The 21,145-nt window shown below is 34.1% G+C and overlaps 1 protein-coding gene and 1 non-coding gene across 2 annotated transcripts in view; one reads left to right on the top strand and one right to left on the bottom strand.

Annotated features, from left to right (window-relative positions):
* Positions 1 to 21,145, top strand: part of LOC118266058 (uncharacterized) — a 41,430-nt gene that overhangs the window by 19,552 nt on the left and 733 nt on the right. The window contains exons 2-4 of the mRNA XM_035579408.2: positions 12,466 to 12,672; positions 13,139 to 13,259; positions 18,927 to 19,076. Of these exons, the coding sequence (XP_035435301.2) occupies positions 12,466 to 12,672; positions 13,139 to 13,259; positions 18,927 to 19,076 (478 nt within the window). The remainder of the gene's footprint in view (positions 1 to 12,465; positions 12,673 to 13,138; positions 13,260 to 18,926; positions 19,077 to 21,145) is intronic.
* Positions 8,383 to 8,454, bottom strand: Trnap-agg (transfer RNA proline (anticodon AGG)). The gene has a single exon. It is a non-coding gene; the product is annotated as a tRNA-Pro (tRNA).

Below are 21,145 nucleotides of genomic sequence, written 5' to 3'. Positions count from 1 at the left end.
ACTCAGTAACTTCTCTAATGATATAACGTTACCGACATACCTATGGCATAAGTATAAAAACTATATAAAGATGCAAGCAAAGTTACATAATTGGTACATACTTCATAAGAATTCTCGAAATACGTCACAAAACATAACGTCACATTTAAATCTTCAAAGGGATTAGTAGAGATGCATGCATGTGTATACTACACCCACTTTTCACCACTTTTGGCAAAGTCATGGGACTTGTATTCTATTGCACACTCCACTTCGCACAGTTCCAGATTCCGTGCTATTACTGATAAAATAGACCACACCTTCTGCTAGTGTATTTATTTATTTATTTATTTATTAGCTTCTGCCAGCGGCTTTGCCAACATTCTCTTGGGTTAAAAGTAGCCTAAGTATTATTCCAGACCATAATCTATCCCTATTCCAAATTTCATCCGGATCCCTTCAGCAGTTTTTGCGTGAAAGAGTAACAAACATCCATACTCACAAACTTTAGCATTTATTTTATTAATAGGATGTTGTCATAGACAATGTGACAACCTGATCGTGATTCGTGAGCACAGGAAAAAAAATAAAGAGCCAAGGCCAAAGTATGTTCTAGTCAAGTTGACATTGTAGTACTCGTTCTGTGAAAGGTAAAGATTTAAATAGAATTCCTAAGCTTGTTATATTGTTAGGATATGTTTTGTTATTTATTGTTTTATGTACAGTTCTGAGTACATTATGGATTAGACTTGTTTTTAGGTGATCTATCACATCATAATGTACTCAGAACTGTACATAAAGCAATCATGTGTATCTTAAAGTAGACTTTAAGATGGGTAGATAAATACTGATTTACTGCAAAGATCTGAAAGTTTATAAAAGAAAGGTTAAGGTTCGGTTTGTTTATCCAGAGAAATTTTTCTTCGTCGCAGACATATTTCTTAGATGCATGAAAACAAAATCCCATTACAGTATGTATTGTAAAATTTACTGAACGCACATCATAAATACATAAAGACTTTTTTACGATATCGGGGAAGAACCGGGTGATTTAAATAATCAAATCAATGAAACAGAGTATCAAAAAACATGCAAATCCGTAATTCATTGAATCAATTATAATATATCTTCTTCATTATATTTCAATTATATTAAATTGTACAAATTGAATAATTATTAAATAATATGAAATATTAAATTGATATTTAGAAAACAACATTGATTGGCAAACAGCTTTTTGTATCCATTGAATAATTTAAAAGAGTTTTGATTGAAATATATTATAAAGCAATTCATTAAAAAAGGTCTTAATATTTTTGAATAAGTATTATATGTAGTTGTATAGTTATAATAGGCGTAATAAAGATATTATAAGACCATGAGATGAACCCGATCCAAATGCATATTGAAAATGATTTATTTTTATTTGAAAACCAGCTGACCCAGCAAACTTCGTACCACCTCAAACATTATTTTCTTCCTTCCCTGATTTCCAAATAATGTACTTCCAAAGCCGTTCTTGAATTTTAGCAAGACGAACAACAATTGACTTTTACAATTCCAATTTTTTCAAATCCTTACAAACACATAGGTACTGTGATTGAGGGTTGGAATCTAGAATATATCGAATACAATACTTTTTTAAACACAAGAAATAATTAAAAGTATCCCATGGAACCTTGCAAAATATTTTTATATACTACCTAAAGCAACAGAAAACTCACTTTCCATGAAAATTGAGGATGATACAATAAATAGGTACTAATTCTTTATTTTATTGCAAAAACGCAGTCTTCCTCGTAAAAACAGGATTGTAACAACAAAAGTGGGTCAATGGTGACATTTTTTGCAAAAGTTTATTTTATTCTAGAAAATTCCTTTTCAACGCAACGAGGTTTTACTTTGAATAATATTATAATTTGCATATTTTATTCGAGACGAGTGCTTCTTCGGGTTAACGAGTGAAGGTCTACTGCTTTAACGACTAATTTTATAGTTTATATCCAAGAATTTGGTTATTTGTAATACATATAATATTGAATGGTACCCGGTAAGCGTAGAGCACTCCCTCCCAACCTATCAAGCTACATAAATATAAAGAGGAGGATCGAAATATTGATGAAATGCAACTATGCACTTTTATTTTATAATTAGCTACTCCTCAGATTGATCTTAACGTACAGTTTTATAGCCTTCTTCAATAAATGGACTATCCAACAGAAAATTCAGACCAGTAGTTCCGAAAATTAACGCATTCAAACAAACAAACAAACTCTACAGCTTTATAAATTAGTATATAGATTGCTTGTTTAAACAAATACCAAATATTACAAGATATTTCTAGTACTTACGAATTAAAATAATACAATATCTAAAGGTTTTAAGTAAATATAGTATTAAGTACTTAAATCGTAAATACAAGTGCGTAACCAATTAAATTTAAATAAGGATGTAGGTATTCCTAAGTAACGAATACTTATTGATAGTAGTTGTCCTTGAAACAAATTAGGAAGGAACTTACAACGCTTAAATAACTAGTTGTAGCTATTTAAATGAACCCTGTTTTGAGGCTTAATATGCAAAAAAACACGCATGTTATTCCGCAAAAAAAATGTTCGAGAAAAGTGCCGTGATCGACTTGGTGGGGGCTATAGCGTGCCCCCAGATATAGATAAAAAAAAGGTTTATTGCAGAAACTTGTACAACTTTTACAGTTAAAATAATAACATAGAGACCTCCTTTTAAGTAAACGATATACCTGTGTAGGGGGCCCCGCTCTAGATATAAATAACTCACTATTTTTGCTTTTTGTATCCACCCAAATATTTATTCAATCCAAGGAATTGATTTCAAGACCTCTTTCTCGACTGTAACTGTCTTCACATTATCAAATCATTCATTTTTTCTAAAAACATCGTATCTATAGTGTACATTGATGAAAAATATGATATAATCTTAAAATGTATAATTATAAAAGGCCTTTTAAGTCATCTTACTTCCTGGCCTCAATATAATTTATACCTATATATAGACAGCCGGTTTATTTAAACGCAAAATTAATCGCTTAGAATAAGTCACTATGATAAACTGATAATTAATTAGATGTTTTATATCTATGTATGAATATATATCTATCTACTATATATACTATATGTTTATATAAATATCTACACTTTAGGTTCTAAAGTAAGCTCTATTTACAGCCATAATGTTTGTTGGGTACTATCAAATCCATCAATTTTACTACCCTACATAAACTACCTCGTTTGTCGAATAGTCGTAAGTGCGGCTGCCAAGGAAGCGACCTAACGATTCATTCCTGAATTAAAATCTGTATCTGTGTACTCTCATTTACATGCGACCATGAACCATTGAAATTATTAAAAAAGGTTTGGCATTAAGTCATATAAATCAAACTTGTATCTTTAAAGACGTGTATAACCTATTTTATCATTAACATAATAAATAACAGCAACCGGTATTTATGGATGGGAATTTCTAATGTTCTGATTGAGGAAAATACTTTTAAAAGCGTCTCCTTAATGCCAGGTTTTTCTCAAAAATCCTGTTATATTTGTTTATCTTTATACGCAGGTATATGTTTAAGGTATTATTAGGTGGTATTTACCCACAAATTACTACAACAATTTTATAGACATTTTATAAACAAGCTTAATTAAAGTTTTAGAAATGTTTTATATATTGATAAGTGTAAGTTACTTATGATTTGTACCTAAATAATATATTTGTCTAGAGACTCATCGACCCCACAGTCAAATCATTGTAACGGTTTTGTGGGGCTTAGTTTATATATAAGAATTACCTGTTTGAAAGTGGAATAAATAATAGAAAAAATAAAATAATAAGTCTGGTGTTTACTGGCTAACGATATTTACTTATACCATGTTAGTATTCACATGGTGACTCTCTTTGCGGGATTTCTCAGCACTCCAGTAAAGGCAGTGTGATTCAGTTCTGCGTCAATCTATCGTGACCTATTAAATAAGTATTCAGTACTTCCGATCAGTTCTGTGACTAGAATTAAAAATATTTTATTATTTCAAACTGAACTCAATTTTATATTGTGTTACTGCCTGAGCTCAAGAGATAAGGAAATAAGAATAGTTTGGTAAGACAAAAATTTAAGATGGTAAAATGATAGTCGGTAGTAAAACTACTTAAGCCCTATAGTTAGCATATACCAAAGTACATAATTGTTATATATACGTAGATATAATGACCACTTAGTTTTTACACAGCCGAAGTACATAAACAGAAGTGAGTCATGGTATGTCTTAAAGTTAAGATAGGTAAGTATATGAATCATTGTATCTATTGTTTCTAAGTGACTGGCTGTACCATTCATGAAATACAACGTTTTTGTGACCATTAGTACAAAAGTGATGCAATGGTTTGGTTGTCGCATACGAAAGCATATTATACAATATTATGATTAACGAAAACGTGCTCTTAATTATGTTGGCTTAAATAACAAAACGAAAGAAACATGGTGTAGTATCTTCATTTTCATGTAAACTTATTATAGTTGGGATCAGCACTGGCTCTTTATCAGATTCATCTCTTCTATCTTCTAAATGGTTTCCCATTATACAGTGGTATTACGTGCCGGAATGTGCACTTCTACCCCTTTAGGGATAAAAGGCGTGAAAATGCTTATTAGTCCGATCGGAGATATTTTTTGCAAGTTTGCGCTATGGAAATAATGGTGCACTGGAGAAACTTCTCATCTTTCAGATGTAGTTACTTAAGCTACAGTGACCGCTTACCATCAGGTGGCACGTAACCTTTGAAAATATTTAGACAAAATTATGAATTCTTCCACTGTTCGTCTATTGAATGGTTCCAATGCATACTGAGTCGGAAGGCATGTGGTCCTAATAAGGAAAAACAAGGTGATATCGTTATATACATACATATGTATAGACGGTACACGCATGCATGTCAGGTACGTGTCGAAGTACATACGATAACTTTGGTTAAATTAATGCAGGTAGCAACAAAACTTATGTTTATGTATGTCGCGAATGTTTAAGGTTTTGTGAGAAGATGGATGGCTGATGAATTAGTTTTAAGTAATTAAAAATATTGTATTTCTTTTTTTCTCTCTTTGTTGTAAATTTTCAACATTTTAACTGTATAATGTATTGGCTTAACTGTAAAATTATGCATGTTTTTAATAAATAAATAAATAAATAAATGTTAAGTTGGTTGAAAAATCAATTTCATTCGATGATCCTACAAGGAGTGACGTTTTTTTACTCTACTACATTACTTTTTTCAGTAAAAATACGAGTATTTAACACCACTTTTAAAAATAATTGTCTTCAAACCTACAGCTAAATAACATTAGTAGTTAACTGATGTAGGAGTTGTTATTTATGACAGGTACAATTTGAAAAATTACACTGAAATAATATACAAAAAATCCTGAATATTTCCAATGTAACGTTTAAAATTTGAAGAACATAAAACTGTGACACGATTTCGTAGACAGGATACCTCCCTCCGTAACCCTGCTACGAAGTCCCTACGCCTGTTGCTACGAGTGCTACGCCACCTACACGCGACCCAACAAATACCAAAAAAATATTAAAAAAATCGTGTAACATTAAAACAAAATTATTTAATATTTAAATTGACATAATAGGATTACAAAATGAATAACTATAAAAACAAAAAATGGTTGTTCAATCGGGAAGATCTTCTTTTTTCAAATTCAAATTCAAATAATTTATTGTATTCATGTAACTAGTTTTAGATAATACCTAAACAACAATAAAATCGTTTATATTATGCTAATTTGCGGTTAGACCAGAGGTGTGGTAATTCCGATATAATTATGAAACCTCAGGTGTTATGATTTAATAGCACTCGATTCGGGGATATCAGTGTAATTAAATAGGTATCAATATTTTAGAACTTGATCTTGTATACCGTGTTATTAGCGATCATAAAATCTGGAGTTTTAATCTCCTTGTATCGGTAATAGCAACAAGATATGAAATAAATAAAAATAAATATATGCTTTATTAAAAATGCAGTAGATCCAGTACGTAGTTAATTTGATATTATCTACTTACAAAGCTTACGGCTTGCTTAATGGTAAGCGGTCACCATAGCTTACGTGGTTGCATCTGCAAGATCACCAGGTCTTGTGATACCAATCACAAGTGCATTGCAGTTCACGTATTGGTTGTGAGCAACGCTGTGTACTGCCAGATTTACAGAAATATAATAATACTTATTGTGATATAATATTACAAAATCCTCTAATGCCGTACATAACTCAAAATCATTAGTATTTTGTTATAAGTATGTTGTTACAAATACCTACAATCAACGGTTGATATTGCTTCCCAGATCATTACATAAAAAAAACAAATGCGAAATTCTTACAATGTGAATAAATTACTTTTTATTATGACAAATGACAACACAACAGTAATCCTATCATTATTATAACAGTACCTCTAGATTATGTAGGTTTTATTACTTGTCTGTGGTTACCCTTGCATATTCTGTGGTTGCCCTATAAATAGTCTGTGGTTAGCTGTCAACATCAATTACTCTATGGATTCAAAAGCATGATTTTATAAAGTTTACATGAAAATTGTTGATGGGTATCGATTTCAATGTATGATGATATGGACATTGCAGAGATCAGCCACGATATAAAAATGATATTTTATGGATCCTAACTGAACAAGTCGGGACTTTCCGAAAATCCTAATTTAAGCGGCAAACGATTTTGTGGGTGGTTAGAATTTATTGGGATAAGGTTTTATTGTTGTAAGGGTTACAATTTAACGACTCAGCCAGAACACGAGCTGGATTTATTGCTTTTTTCTTTTAAAAAAAATATACTTATGCATATTTTTACATACTAAATTAACTAGAGAAAAACTCTACTATGCTCATGCATGACAAACAGCTCATGATGAAGATTCCCTCTGTGACTTGGAGCTAGTAGAGGTTTTATCCATTAGCATCTGGAAACTAGTATCAGAGATTTTCTCCATTGATTTTCCAAACCGTGATTTTCTAGTTTATTATACATATAAAAAATCAGATCAATATAGATTTGACGACTCAGCCAGCCTATTATATCATTAGGCACTTAGATTTTAAATCAATCTTTGCGTAAAAAGCTGTTACATATAACTTGTCCACAAACAGACAACAATCAGTCAATCGCGACTAAGACTGTAGTATCGCAATCATCTTAGTAAGTACTAAGATAGTACTCATTTGTAGGTACCCTGCGATGAGCAATCTATGGTTTCCTAAGATCACTATTGCAATTGCAATAACTGTCGTGTTGCTTGCACGCAAATGTAATACGCCATCAATTATTTCATAATAAACATTCATTCACTACTACTAAGTACTCTACTAATTTCCTTGTGGAAAATGAGATATTCAATGACAATTAACTCTTTTATGATGGGACTAGCTTCTGAGGCTCTTCTACGGCTTTGCCCGCGTTCCCGTGGGATAAAAATGTTAAAAGGGAATATCTGTTCCAAATTTCATTCCGCAACCGTAATGACGTTTTGATACAAACTTTTGCATTTATAATATTAATAAGAAGATTTACATATTACAAATCCAACTTTTTGACTCTTACACTTATTTCATTAGAATTATACAATGATTTTTTCAATCTACAAAATTGCTGATTGATTCTAATCCAAGTGTCCTAGGTCATTGCTATCGTCTCATATTAGGTAAATAGTAAGAGTCATATGCAGTCACGTGTGCATTATATCTAAAATTACCATTGCCTTACTGATATCTGAAGACGACTGGCTCTCTCCGACCGCCCTGGATCATGACGATAATCATCATGTTCGATGTTCAGTAAAACCAACAGTTTTACGCATAAAAATATACACAGAATACTCATAAATAAACTTAATCAATGGTTGTAAAAACTCAGTTATAATGTACTATGTGTATAGGTTCTGAAAACAATAGGTTTCTCGGCGTCACAGCGTCGTCGCCTCTAATTTCAATACAATGCTTTCTTATGGTCATTCTTCATTGATGTTAATTACTAAACATGCGAGTACTATGTATTACAATCACTGTTATATAACAGTCTAGAAATAAATGTTATCGTACATTTATGATAAATCGTTACTCAGTCAGAAAGCGTTGGTTCCTTTATTGATAAAAAGCTTATTTATTTATTCCTTGCAATTTTGTAATTAATTCGTTAAACATGTGGCACTATAACATACAAAATGTTCTCATTACTGTCCTTATAATCGAGTTATATCTCTTTACAACTCTATTTGACTTGGAAAATGGCCAAAAGAAAGATGCGAACAGCATTAACAGATTTATATTGGCATACTGTTTACAAAATAAAATAAGATTGGGCTCGTCCGGGATTTGAACCCGGGACCTCTCGCACCCTAAGCGAAAATCATACCCCTAGACCAACGAGCCAGCTGACCGACAATGCAAATTTTATAATCTCTACATAAAAGTACATGACATATTTTTATTTATTCTGTTACGGAAAAAGGTGGCACCTACGCACAAAACATTTAATTTTTATGGTATCCAATAACAATACTTTTCGAAGCAACCTTTTTCGCGAACATTGACCAGTTCGGAGGCTGATTGAGGTCAACGCACTTCTTTGCATGTTCCTAAATGTAGGTTAAAGTTAAACAAACGATATGTTGTGTTTTGTACATTACAGCATTGTTCATGATGTAAGTAGGTGGTAGGTACGGGTTGCGTGCCCGTCTAATGTAACTTTAATTTGGCAGAAAACTGTTATGTTACATTACCTAGTTAGTACTAAAATGTTGTTAAATTATATAACTGTTCGTATGAAATCGTTAAAACGATAAATAACTCTAAATTACACCCGGTTGTTAAGTTAAATACTGTTTTAATGGTCTAATAGCTGATCATACAATACTAGTTTAATTTTACTGCCTTGTTGGGCTAGTGTTTGCAAGTGCAACTGCTGGGCCACTGGGTTCTGGTTTGATTCCCGGGTCCGGCAAAGTGTTACTCGGTTTTTCGAAAATTCTCAGTATTAACGTAGAATCTAGAATAGTGCCCAGCATATGGCAATCACCCCCTATTACATCGGACTTATAACACAAATGGTGAAAAGTGGGTGTATAGTGGTATTACGTGCCGCAATGTGCACCTACCCCTACGGGAATAAAAAAGGAGTGACGATACGATAGTTCAATTTGATTCAGCAATCAATCCAGGAACGTCGTCAGCTTAAAGACGTTTTAATATACAAATAATGCATTTATTTACTCCTATGTATATTCAAATGTCACAATGTAAACATACATAATAAGTTTATTTACCTCGCTCTAACTATAAAGCACATTAACAAAACAATACATAAGTTTACTCAACTACGAACAAGGAGGTTACTCTTTTGTTTTATAATAAACAAGGAAATAATCAACGCATTCCGTCATCGAGCGAACGTGATCGAATGACTAGTCGACTGAATACAAATACTTCATTACCTATGCTCTGTTCTTAAACTCTTTATTATCTGTGGAATATTTGCGATGTTTTTAATCTGCGCTGCGCTATCGTATGTACCTATATTTTGCCGCGTAAATGCGGAATTGATTATTTATTTTTTTATGTATTTTTTACGTAAATTAAATCAGGTGTTTCTGTAGGAAATAGGTATTTATTTTTTAAGTCCTTTTTACGTAAATAAAGTGTTTCTATAGACGTTTTGCATTTTTTTCCGTAGAATATAACTAAGGTAAATTCTTAAACCTACTTGATACATTTTAATATTAGATAGGTAATTGATACTTAAAATAAATGGCTAAAACCAAAGTTTCTTATGGACGTCGTAACCCGTACAAATAAATATTGTTAAATATGGTACTTATAATAAATAAAGCCGCATAATGTAAATAATTGATATTTTCCAATTAAGAAGAATCGACATTTTAATATGCACTTGAAATACAATCACGATCAATAAATTCATATATCCTTCTCAAATTAATAATCAGATTGCAAGCCTAAGTAGTACTTACAACGTGCCATTAGTAATAAAATTTTAAGAGGAGTCTTAAAATATCTGTTTTATCAAGACTGTTAAAAATCTAAAATTAGCCTTACTAAATATAAAAAACCTGCTTGAACGTGGTCAATTTATGCTTCTTATTCGGTCTAAAAAAAAGAGTCAATTTATGTTTCTTACTCGAGCTAAAGCTAAAAAAGATTGGAATGTTAATGTTAAAATCAATGCATGTTAAAAAAACTTTAATATGCCCATCAGAAACCATGTTCATGTAGTCGTGAAACTGATTAAAGTGGGATATGATTGACAAGGGTTGATGACAGAACACGATTCTGCCATATTGATGTAATAAGGAGAGGAGGAGCGGATCCAGTACCCTTAGTATGAGTTTGCTTTATGTTTAAAGTAATCGAAATAAGAGCGCATTCGGCGCTCTTATTGGCTGGCTCGAATAAACCAACCAATCAGAGCGCCGAACGCACTCTCGTTTCGTTTTCGTTCGACGTAAAGCAAACTCGTACTAAGGGTAATGACTGACTCCTTTCGCCATTTTGTTTTCTTTTCTCCATGTTGCCTTTTGTTTTTCTCGTGTAGCATTCGAAAAGCCTGTGCCTCCTATCGAGTTTAATTATTTTTACTAATAAAATAAATGTAAATGCTGTTAATTCTTTAAAAACAATCTTCATTAAAATAAATGTCTCATTGGTTATTTTGATTTCCACGTATAATAAAAAATAAAAGCTACAAAATAAGTTCTTAAAATATAACGGTTACCGCGAAATTTTGCAGTAACATTCGTAAATCGAGGACATGTTTCAAGTACCGTTGGAGTGACCTGGTACTTATATGGTATGCATTGAAGGGCATAATATACAATGTCATTATGGTACGAGAGCTAGCAACGTCGAAAAAACAACTGTTTTAAGAAGGCCAGTTTTTAGATATAGTATGTCTCTCACTCTCCCAGACATCATACGGGCTTCTGGCACCTGGTAGTGGTTGCGTTCACCAGTGCCATCGCATTTGTACAGGTCACATTTCAACTTTTCAAACCATTTAAGTCAAGTTATTTTTTATTATTGGATTAAAGCTAAAATAGTAGCATGAATCTATTATTGCCAGGCATTTTTATTGTTGTTTAAGCTATGCCAAGCGCCAATTCGTGTTTTTTTTTTTTTTGAATTACTTTAGTATGGCTGAAATTTTTGTATAATGTTATTTGATAAGAAAACGATTCGGCCAAGTGCGAGTCGGACTCGCTCGGAAGGGTTCCGTAACAGTAAGTAGATGACATTATAAAAGTTATAAAATAACTTGGTTTTACATAGTGTTTGTAAACGACAAAGTTATATTTGCGGTTTTTGAAAATGTTTTATTTCTTAAAAACCAATAATAATATCTGCCAAACCAATTTTTCGTTGTTAGTTTCGATTAAAATCTACAGCATATAGTTTTTACTTTTCTCACTCTCTTATTTTAAAAGTTAGAGGGGGAGGACACTCTTTTTCCACTTTGGAAGCGTCTTTTCAAACGTTGATTTTGACGAAAAACGGCTTTAGGAACCTAAACATTTTTTTTAAAGATCTATCCATAGACACCAATCACAGCATTGTAAGCTGAAAAAAATATTTTTGTGATTCAGTTCCATGTATGGAGTGGCCCCATTAAATTATTAAATTTATTAATTTTTATTCAAAATTCGAATAGCAATTACCGAAACACATCAACCTACAAAGTTTCAACTTGTTAGCCCAACAGTTTCGGAAATATAATGAAAATGGTTTGAAAAGTTGAAATGTTACCTGTACAAATGCGATGCGCACTGGTGAACGCAACCACTACCAGGTGCCAGATAGCCCGTATGATGTCTGGAAGAGTGAGAGACATACTATATCTAAAAACTGGCCTTCTTGAAATGCTCTCTCAAAAACATTGCCAGCTCTTATACGATTACCAACCTGTTCCTTGCATTGTAAGGGACAGCATTGAATGCCAAGATCTCGGTCATTTCTTGGTCATTAAAGACTGAAGTTTCTTTTGGCCCATTTTTCTCGTCTCGTTTATAAGTTCTTTGATCTTTAATCTTTAAAGTGCGTCAATGCTATCCCATTTTATGCTCTTATCGCAAAATATTTTATCTCATCTGTTTAATGTATTTTCGAACATAGTAAAATGTACTTAAGTATTTTAAAATGCCAAGATGACGTTTCCAGTCAAGCAGCATTCAATAATGACCAATCAGAACCTTTATATTGTTACGTTTAAAGCAATCGAAACGAGAGCGCGTTCGGCATTCTGATTGGCCGGCTCGAATAAACCAACCAATCAGAGCGCCGAACGCGCTCTTGTTTCAATTACTTAAAAAGTAAAGGATTATGTGATTGTTATGTGATAAATTAAATTAACAAAAGCTATTTTAATTTTTCCAGGAATACTCCCAGAAGCATTGAGGACGAAATGCGTCCGCTGCACAGAGCGACAGAAGAGAACAGCAGTGAAGGTGATCAAGCGGTTGAAGAACGAGTATCCTGACGAGTGGTCCAAGCTTGCTTCCCGGTGGGACCCCACTGGAGACTTCACCAGATACTTCGAAGAGTTCCTCGCTAAGGAACACTATAATACTATTCCAGGATCAGGTATCAAATGTTTTAATGTTATTTTGCGTTGATTAGCTACTGTAGAATCAACTGCCTTTTCTTAGACTGCACGGACAGCGCGGTGGCAGGGCAACCGGCTGCCGCGTAACGTGTAGCGGGTTCGATTCTCGCACAGAGCAACTCTATGTGATCCACATGTTTCGGGTCTGGGTGTAATGTGAATGTCAATTTGTAACATATGTTTTTGTAAAGGCACCCACGATATAGAAGAGCAGTGTGGAGCAGGTTTAAAAAAAAACTGCTTCGGTGTTTGCTTCTTATCATTGTCGTCTACTATATCTGATACCTTTACACCTCTATACATACTTTTGGTGTAGTTAACTATATTACTTAAGTATACAATTACAAATTCGAAAACCATAGAGTTAAAAAACTATGACAATTTATCAATTTGCAGTACGTATGTTACGTAATTAAACATACCTTCTTATTTTCTCTCCCACAGGCAGTGCGCTCCCTACGTCGTCTCCGTTAGCACCACCTCGCGTGCCACAATCGGTACCAGCCACCACCCCGACTCCAGGCCCCACGGAGTCTACCCCGCCGAGACCAATCGTACTGAACAGGTGAGGTTCATTTACTTAAATATTATTATACAATTTAATTTAAAATCGGGCGTCTATGGGCGGTGCTTAATTCTAATAAATATGTAATAGATAATGCAGTGTAGACGTACAACTCTCTAGGGTTGTTCACTGTTGAAGTAGGTAACAAACTCCATTGAAGATTTAAGTTAAGTAATTTACTTAAGTCCCATTTAAGCATCCATGGCACGAGAAAATGTCGTTAATAAAATAAGGTAATTTAAAAAACTAAAAAGACTGCGTTTCTTCATAATATGAAAATAAAAAGTGTCTAAAACAAGAAAGTCATCGTAAAATTGAAGCAATCGGGACCCATTCTAAATATGAAGACTCAGTGAGTGTTTTCTAGAATGGGTCCCGACTGCTTCAATTTTACGATGACTTTCTTGTTTTAGGGTTTTTTAATATTTTCATATTATGAAGAAACGCAGTCGGGTTTTTTAAGTTTTTTAAATTACCTTATTTTATTTTATTTTCTTTTAGTTTTATTATTTTAATATTTTGGTTATTATAGGTATCTAGTGGCACTCTCACAGTAGAAATGAATCAAACGGAAGCTGAAATCCATCGAGTCGTTTAGGCTAGAGATTGAGCAATATTTGAATTTGGCGCCAAAATCCGCCATTTAATTTTTTTATTATTTTGATATATCCAGTGTCACTCTCACAGTAAATACGAATCTAACGACACCTCTCAAGCTGAAATCCATCAAGTCGTTCAGGCTAGAGAGTGAGCAATATTCGAATTTGGCGCCAAAAATCCGCCATTTTGTTTTTTTCACTATTTTGATATATCCAGTGTCATTCTCACAGGAAAGACGAATCCAACGACACCTCTCAAGCCAAAATCCATCAAGCCGTTTAGGCTGCAGAGCGTGCCAAACAATTATACATACATACATACATACATACATACCTACATACATACATACTCTCGAAAAACATAACCCTCCTTCTGGCGCAGTCGGGTAAAAATATGCCTAGTTATATTTCAGCTTCAAAAAGTTAATTTAAAAAAAAAACTTTCTTCTCTCAAGGAAAATACCTGTAACACAATAATGCGATACGGATCATATAAGTATTAACAAGATCGTCATCAATCATAAAAGTATTTCAAAATTGGACCACATAACCTAGATAATAGGTAATAATGTTATATAACACGGATATATAAAAAATAAATCTTTATGGAACTCTAATAATGTAATAGGATCTAGATTGCGGTCTATTACTGCGTCGTTATCTATTATTTTATTACGCTCTGTTCATTGGCTTTAGCTAGATATGTGGGGAAACTATTCTACTAACATATTTCTTGCCATGCCATAACAGTTTGTTCTATCTAAATAGCCAAAATTATATCGATAAATGGTTCTTTGGACGACTGACTCTCTGACACCCATGAATTACCTAGGCTTCATGCATCATACATAATAAATTAACCTAATGCATCATACAGTTAAATTAAGTGGAGACTCATGGACATTTACTTGTACATGGTAGTAAGAGACACGCTGAACAAAAGCCGATGGAACTAAATGATCTAGAGCGTATGGTCAGGACTAATGCCATGAGCCAAATGCCATTTAGGAATTGTCTACTAGTAGAGTAGAAAACTAAATTAGACGGGATTGACGTAAATTTTGACATGTCTTTTTTAAGGGGAAAAATCATCCAATGGCTGCTCCCGCCTTGAGGCGAGGCGAGAGAGACTGTCAGACTGTTACTGACTAAAAACCACCCTGTTCCTACTCTTGCCCTTCGAGCCGGAGCCCTGGTAAATTCGCTAGGTAGTCCGCAGCTCCGGACCAGACATCAAATTTAGACACTTATTAGCATCATAGAAAATTAAATGTAAGGGATCACATTGAATTTTCTATAAAGACAGACAAGAGCAAGGGCTTATATGGCATTTGGATACAGGCCCAGATCATAGGCTCCAGATGCTACCCTGAAGTTGACCACGATCTTTAGATAAAAGGAGTCGACCTAAAAGAGAGAGAGTTTCTTAAAACCGGTCATAAGATTTTCTAGGTTCCCAACTATTATGTCAAATTACATCACTAGCATTATTTAAATCTCAGTTCGCGTGTTCACAAATAATACAATCGATGTTTCGCTAACTCTAAACACGGTTTACAATGGACTGGTTCACTCTGGACCTGATTCAGCCATTGCAGAATTAATTGCTCGGTAACAATCGGTAACGTGTGTTGTAAGCGTTTGTGATAGCTAATCGATTTACTACGGCACTGTCTAGCGATTTTTTTTGGTCGAATCGATTCGATTGGATAATAGTCCTTCTTGATGAACCGTTAAATTTTTAAACTAGTCCTTTTAGACTAGAATATTAATTTTAGATTTTATGGTTTTTGTCAAAAAAAGAAGAAATAAAATATTTTTGTATTAAATATTGTTCGCAATTTTTAATAACGGCTGGATATGTTGCCAAACACTGTCAAAATTTCATGTTTTCATTCTATATCGTAGTATTAAGAGACTCACAAAATAACAGAAGAAAAGTACATGTTACCTTTCCTACGTGCACCTCAGCCTACTCCTTCGCAGATTAAAAGAAGTGACGTCATTTTATGTCAATTAAAAACCAACAATATACTTAAAACAGCTCGTAACTTTAATTTACAAACTAATGACGCTGTCATTCACATTATTAATGCAATAATTGAGAACTAAACGCGATACAGCGATATATTATCTTCCACTTACAATGGCATGAGCCCTACAATTACATAGAACCTACGATTCTAGTAATTCTATGATTATACCATTCGTTGTTACACTAATCTCTCTTAACAATACGCATGGCAACTGCTACGTTCCCATGTTTACGGATTAAGATTAATTACAACTTGTTTGTAGAGATAATTAGAGAAAGAGTGAGTGAAATAGAAAGATATTTGTTTTCATCAATTAACGTCATTATAATGCATAAAAAATACTTTCGTATTTATGTCTTGACTTTAGTTTATCAAAATGTGCATCGAAATCTCCAACTTACCTTACCTCGCAAAGTAACCAATTTAACGAATGCCATAAATCTAAATTGTTATACAGTCACGTAAATCAGATGACTTACATTTTCCTCATACTTATAATAACTTAGGAAGATAATAAGCTTGATTTTTTGTTTACCTGTGTATAAATACATGATTTAGCAATCCTGGTCTTCCTTGCCATCGCAAAAACTGCACCTAATATTGACTGAAAAGAAACACATTGGACTGCATTGCTCTGTGATATAGGTCTAACCTGAACCTTTTAAGTGTATATGGAATTTTAATTCTATTTTAAATATAGTCTAGCAATGGACTGAGGAGCTTAGTGGGGCTGATGCCGAGCCGACCGTTACCGGAGCTCCGCAGCTCCGACTCAAAACAGGAGTAGGAACAGGGTGGTGTTTAGTCAGTAAGAGTCTTACACTCTCTCTCACCTCGCTTCGAAAGAAGACATTGGATTATTTCTGCTCAAATAAAAAAGTAATGAACTGTCACGGGCTGTTGATCTTCTAGTTCCGATAATGAAGTCATTCAAACAGTCATCATTCAAACGAGAACAATGACCTAAAATACGAAAGCAGGTGTCCTGCCCACTCACTGTTTCACCAAACCTTGAACAAATTCTGTTAAATTTTAAACAAACTAACACGCTCATAATGGCGATAAGCTTTAAATCACGACTATTAGGCAGACTCCTAATTCGTAACGGCATTTGAGCTAATATGCGCTAAATGTCTAAGAAAGGTCTGCAGATGGTCATAAGGTTGTTTACCATTTCTGAATGGGCTATGAATGGAGGAGCGACGCGAGGTTAACTGTTCTAGTCTTTTCATTATTAATTTTATAGATACAACCTTATTTTCGTACCAAAATAAGTGTGGGAGAGCCAGGCTTCGGCACAAATGGGCTGGGTCGACCGGAATGGTACCACGGTCTCACAGATAACCGACGTGAAACAATAATTCCGTTGTGTTGCGTTGTGTGACTTCTCTCTCTTCCTCTGCTTCAGACTCATTCTTCCCGATTCCCCTACAACAAGCCTCAAATTCCTAACCCCCAAAATGGCAGCAGTGAACTTGTAAATATCGCCTCTGGTGTTTCGAGTGTTCATGGGCGGCCGCGATTGCTTACCATCAGGTAATCCGTACGTACGCATAGATCTAACCATAGATATTATACCATAAAAAAGCCTAATATCTATAGGTAGAATGGGTATTTCCAAATTTAACCAAAATGAAATATGTTTGGATAATGTAACCTTTTTGCTACTTTAAATACCAATAGAATTGTGGACATAAGATCATTTTGTTTCCACATTTGTAGATAGCAGTGTAAAAAAGCAATGCGCTATTTTAGTAACAGTTAAACAGTACCAATGTATGAAACACCTATCTTAATTTATACTTTCAAATACTTAAACTTACAAAAAAATACTACCTACTTATACAAAAATAAATTACAGGCTTTATTTACAGTTGCTACCTCAAACAGTACTCATGCATGCCCCAGATACTAATGTTTACTTACAAATTACTTTTTGCCGTCTCAAGACTTTTGACCGAAAGTATCTTAATTTTGAGGACACCTACTTACCTTTGTGGTCAACTCGACTGCACGATTGGCGCGGTGGCTAGGCAACTGGCTGCCGTGCAACGTGTAGCGGATTCGATTCCCGCACTTCGGGTTTGGGTGACAAGTGCATGTGAACTTGTATGTTTGTAAACGCACCCACGACAGGAGAAAATCCTAATATGGGACAAATTAATTAATTAATTGTTTTTAAATAGAAATAAAAATAGATTATTCAGCACTAACTTTCCATCCTAAACTCTTTGACGAAATTAAACTTAAAATTCTCTTTAATAGTTCCCAATTTTGTAATACCTATTGGGATAAGAAAGCAGCCTATGTAGATTCCTGAAAAATAAGCTTTCCAGTAGTGAAAGGAAATTTCGAATCGATCCGGTAATTTCGGAGCCTATTCAATGCAAACAAACATATAACCAAATCTTTCCCATTTACAGAGTTATTACCTTACTTATGTATCTACTGTCATTATATACATCATTACCTTTCTTCACTTGTAGATACTTCACGGATACTTGACATCATGCACCAGTTAACTTACGATCATGTTTTTTGTGATATTGTATATAACTGTCTCGTTGGTCGAGTGGCAGCCAATGTTAATCTATCTCATTATATCACAGAGCCAGCATCTTGGCATATTTGTTGAGGTCTAGATGCCGTGGTTTAGCACTTTAATACAACTCTAAATAAACATATATGAACACTAACATTATAAATGTGAAAGTTTGTTTATTTGGATGTTTGCCCGTCAATCACGTTGAAACTACTGAACAGATTTTGAAGAAATTTGGTATACAGACAGGTTTGAGCTGATTTGGGTGATAGGTGACTTTTTATTCCACGGGAAACTAATAATGAATATTTGTCAAAAGTATGAATCCAATCCAGGCTCCTCTCGACCACGGAAACCATTAAAACCAGTCAAAAACCAATGGAGTTTTATATTCTGCTGACACTCAAAACCATGTCCTCTCATTAATATAAGATACAAGTATTTTCCTTCATGATTTTGGTAACTCACTGTCCTATTTTAACCATTCCAGATTTGGTGGCGACGGCGAGCTAATGGTGGGCAGTCCCTCGTCCGCGGGCGTTACTCCAAGGCCGATGACCCAGGCCACCACGAGGCCCAGCAGCACCACGAAGCCTAGCACCACCACGAAGCCGCCTAGTACTAGGCCTGTACCACCCAGGTAAGCTAAAATCCCATACTTGATTAACCCCTTGTCTGTCGGTATATAAGACACAATAGAAAACACATTGTGTCTCGCGTAGATCTGCGTTCCGACAGACAACGGGTTAATATTTTTTTACTTTTAAGTTTCTTTATGGCGTTAAAATACTACGAGATTGTTTATCTGATCTTAATAACCCTGTCTACTTTAAAAAAGTATTTATGAAAGTTAGTTATTTACTGGCCTTGCTATATTTTTAAACTTAAACATTTTGGAGCAAGGTGCATTTTTATCTTTTATATGTATTTACCTAAAGCTACTTAAAGCTAATGTGTTGCATTTATTCTGTACTATATATCGTCAAGAGATCATGATCATTTCTGCATAGGCAAGTACCTAGTTGTAGGTAGAGGGCATCTCTTAAACATGATATAATAAGTAGGAATGTGCCTAAGATATAAACTGTTCGTGCCTAAGCCAATTAAAATGTTTTTACATGTACGATCTTGATGATTGAGAAACTTCGAAAACGAATTGCTGAATACCTGAATTCTTCTTTTCCATTTGATATTTTTACCTAGCAGGCAATCACCACAAGTTATTTTAGTCCATCCGTAAAATCCACATCTTCACAGAATGCGATTGAAATCACGAAATACAAAACGTATTGAGTAACATAACAATTATTTATTTGTGTAAACTCTACTATCGATAGGTCAAAAGTTTATAATATTTCGCAATGATTAGACAAGTTTTAAATAATTGATATTTTTATAAACATAAATTGAAACATCGTTATCTAAATGAGGCGAGAATAAGTAACTACCTAGTTTCTTTTAACCGACCTGCTTAAAATAAATTAATCATATTACGAGTGTGGGCCATTACTATTGTGTTTTATGACATTGAGCTGATATTCGTTTCCTGATTTTTAATGATAAATTAATGATGTTGGTATAGCCTACGGGCAAAGCATTGCAACGTGTAGATAACAAAAAGTTATCATGTAATTTTTATTAATAGGTAATTACCGTTATAAAAAGTGTCTGCTAAATTAAAATACTTAAATCAAAGTCAAGGCATTTACGAGTATTTAAATTAATCCTTAATTAGGCTAGAAGCTCGTTCCAAAGTGTCGTAAGAAGCTTCGTATGTAGGTACCGGAGTTGCGGACTGCCTAGCGGGTTCGTATGGGCAGGCACGGAAAAGCAGGAGTCAATAAGAGTCTGACACTCCCTCTCGTCTCGCCCAAGGCGGAAGAACTCCAATGACTTCTTCCGCTAAAAAAAGCTTCATATCTTCTTCATATAAGGAGAAGAATGAGCAAGAAAATTTGATCTCTAAAAAAATTGATCTTCGATCGCTTAAGACTTAACAATAAACTTCGAACTTTGCTGCATCCTTTGATATAAGTAGAGCCCTTTTTGCTCAATTAGAATTCACGAAAATATGTTCGCAATTCTATCGTTACAAAATTACACTAAATTAGCCGATGAAAACACTAAACTTTAATCTCTTAAAACGTAAAGCTCAGCTGTTCCAACAGCCAATAGATCTACAAGGCAGTTACGATGACATTACAATAATATCTACTATAGTTTCTACCATCAATCATACATCGTACCTATTTGAACTGCCACACATGTATAGTAATGAATAATGACCCGTGTAATGATCTTGTTTGCAAGCCCACAAGCCGTGGGCGTGGGACAGGACTTAACATTTAACATCATTGTTTAGGCTACTATGTTATGTTAAGCAGGAAATGGCATCAATGTAGATATGTATTAGTAAATCTGCTGCTTAAGGCCGTAGTTGGTCATTGGGCTTACCCAATAGATCTACCTAGATACCTTACGATCTAAGGTTTGATTCTTTAAAGCTGCCTAGTTGGTCGTAAGCACAACTGCAATGCAAGGTGGTTGATTTTCCGGTCAGGTAGTTACTTAAGTCCTATAATGTTATTGAGACTTTTCGACATTTCCATTTTCTACGAAATTTTTTATATGGGTTCTAAGTAAACAGTCGATAATTTAGTTAGCATTACCTAAAACCAACAAATTCGATCAATTTTCAGCAGTAGAAAA

The sequence above is a fragment of the Spodoptera frugiperda genome, chromosome 7 (genome assembly GCF_023101765.2).
Source record: "Spodoptera frugiperda isolate SF20-4 chromosome 7, AGI-APGP_CSIRO_Sfru_2.0, whole genome shotgun sequence".
NCBI classification, from domain to species: domain Eukaryota; kingdom Metazoa; phylum Arthropoda; class Insecta; order Lepidoptera; family Noctuidae; genus Spodoptera; species Spodoptera frugiperda.
This window is presented reverse-complemented; position numbering and strand designations above follow the sequence as displayed.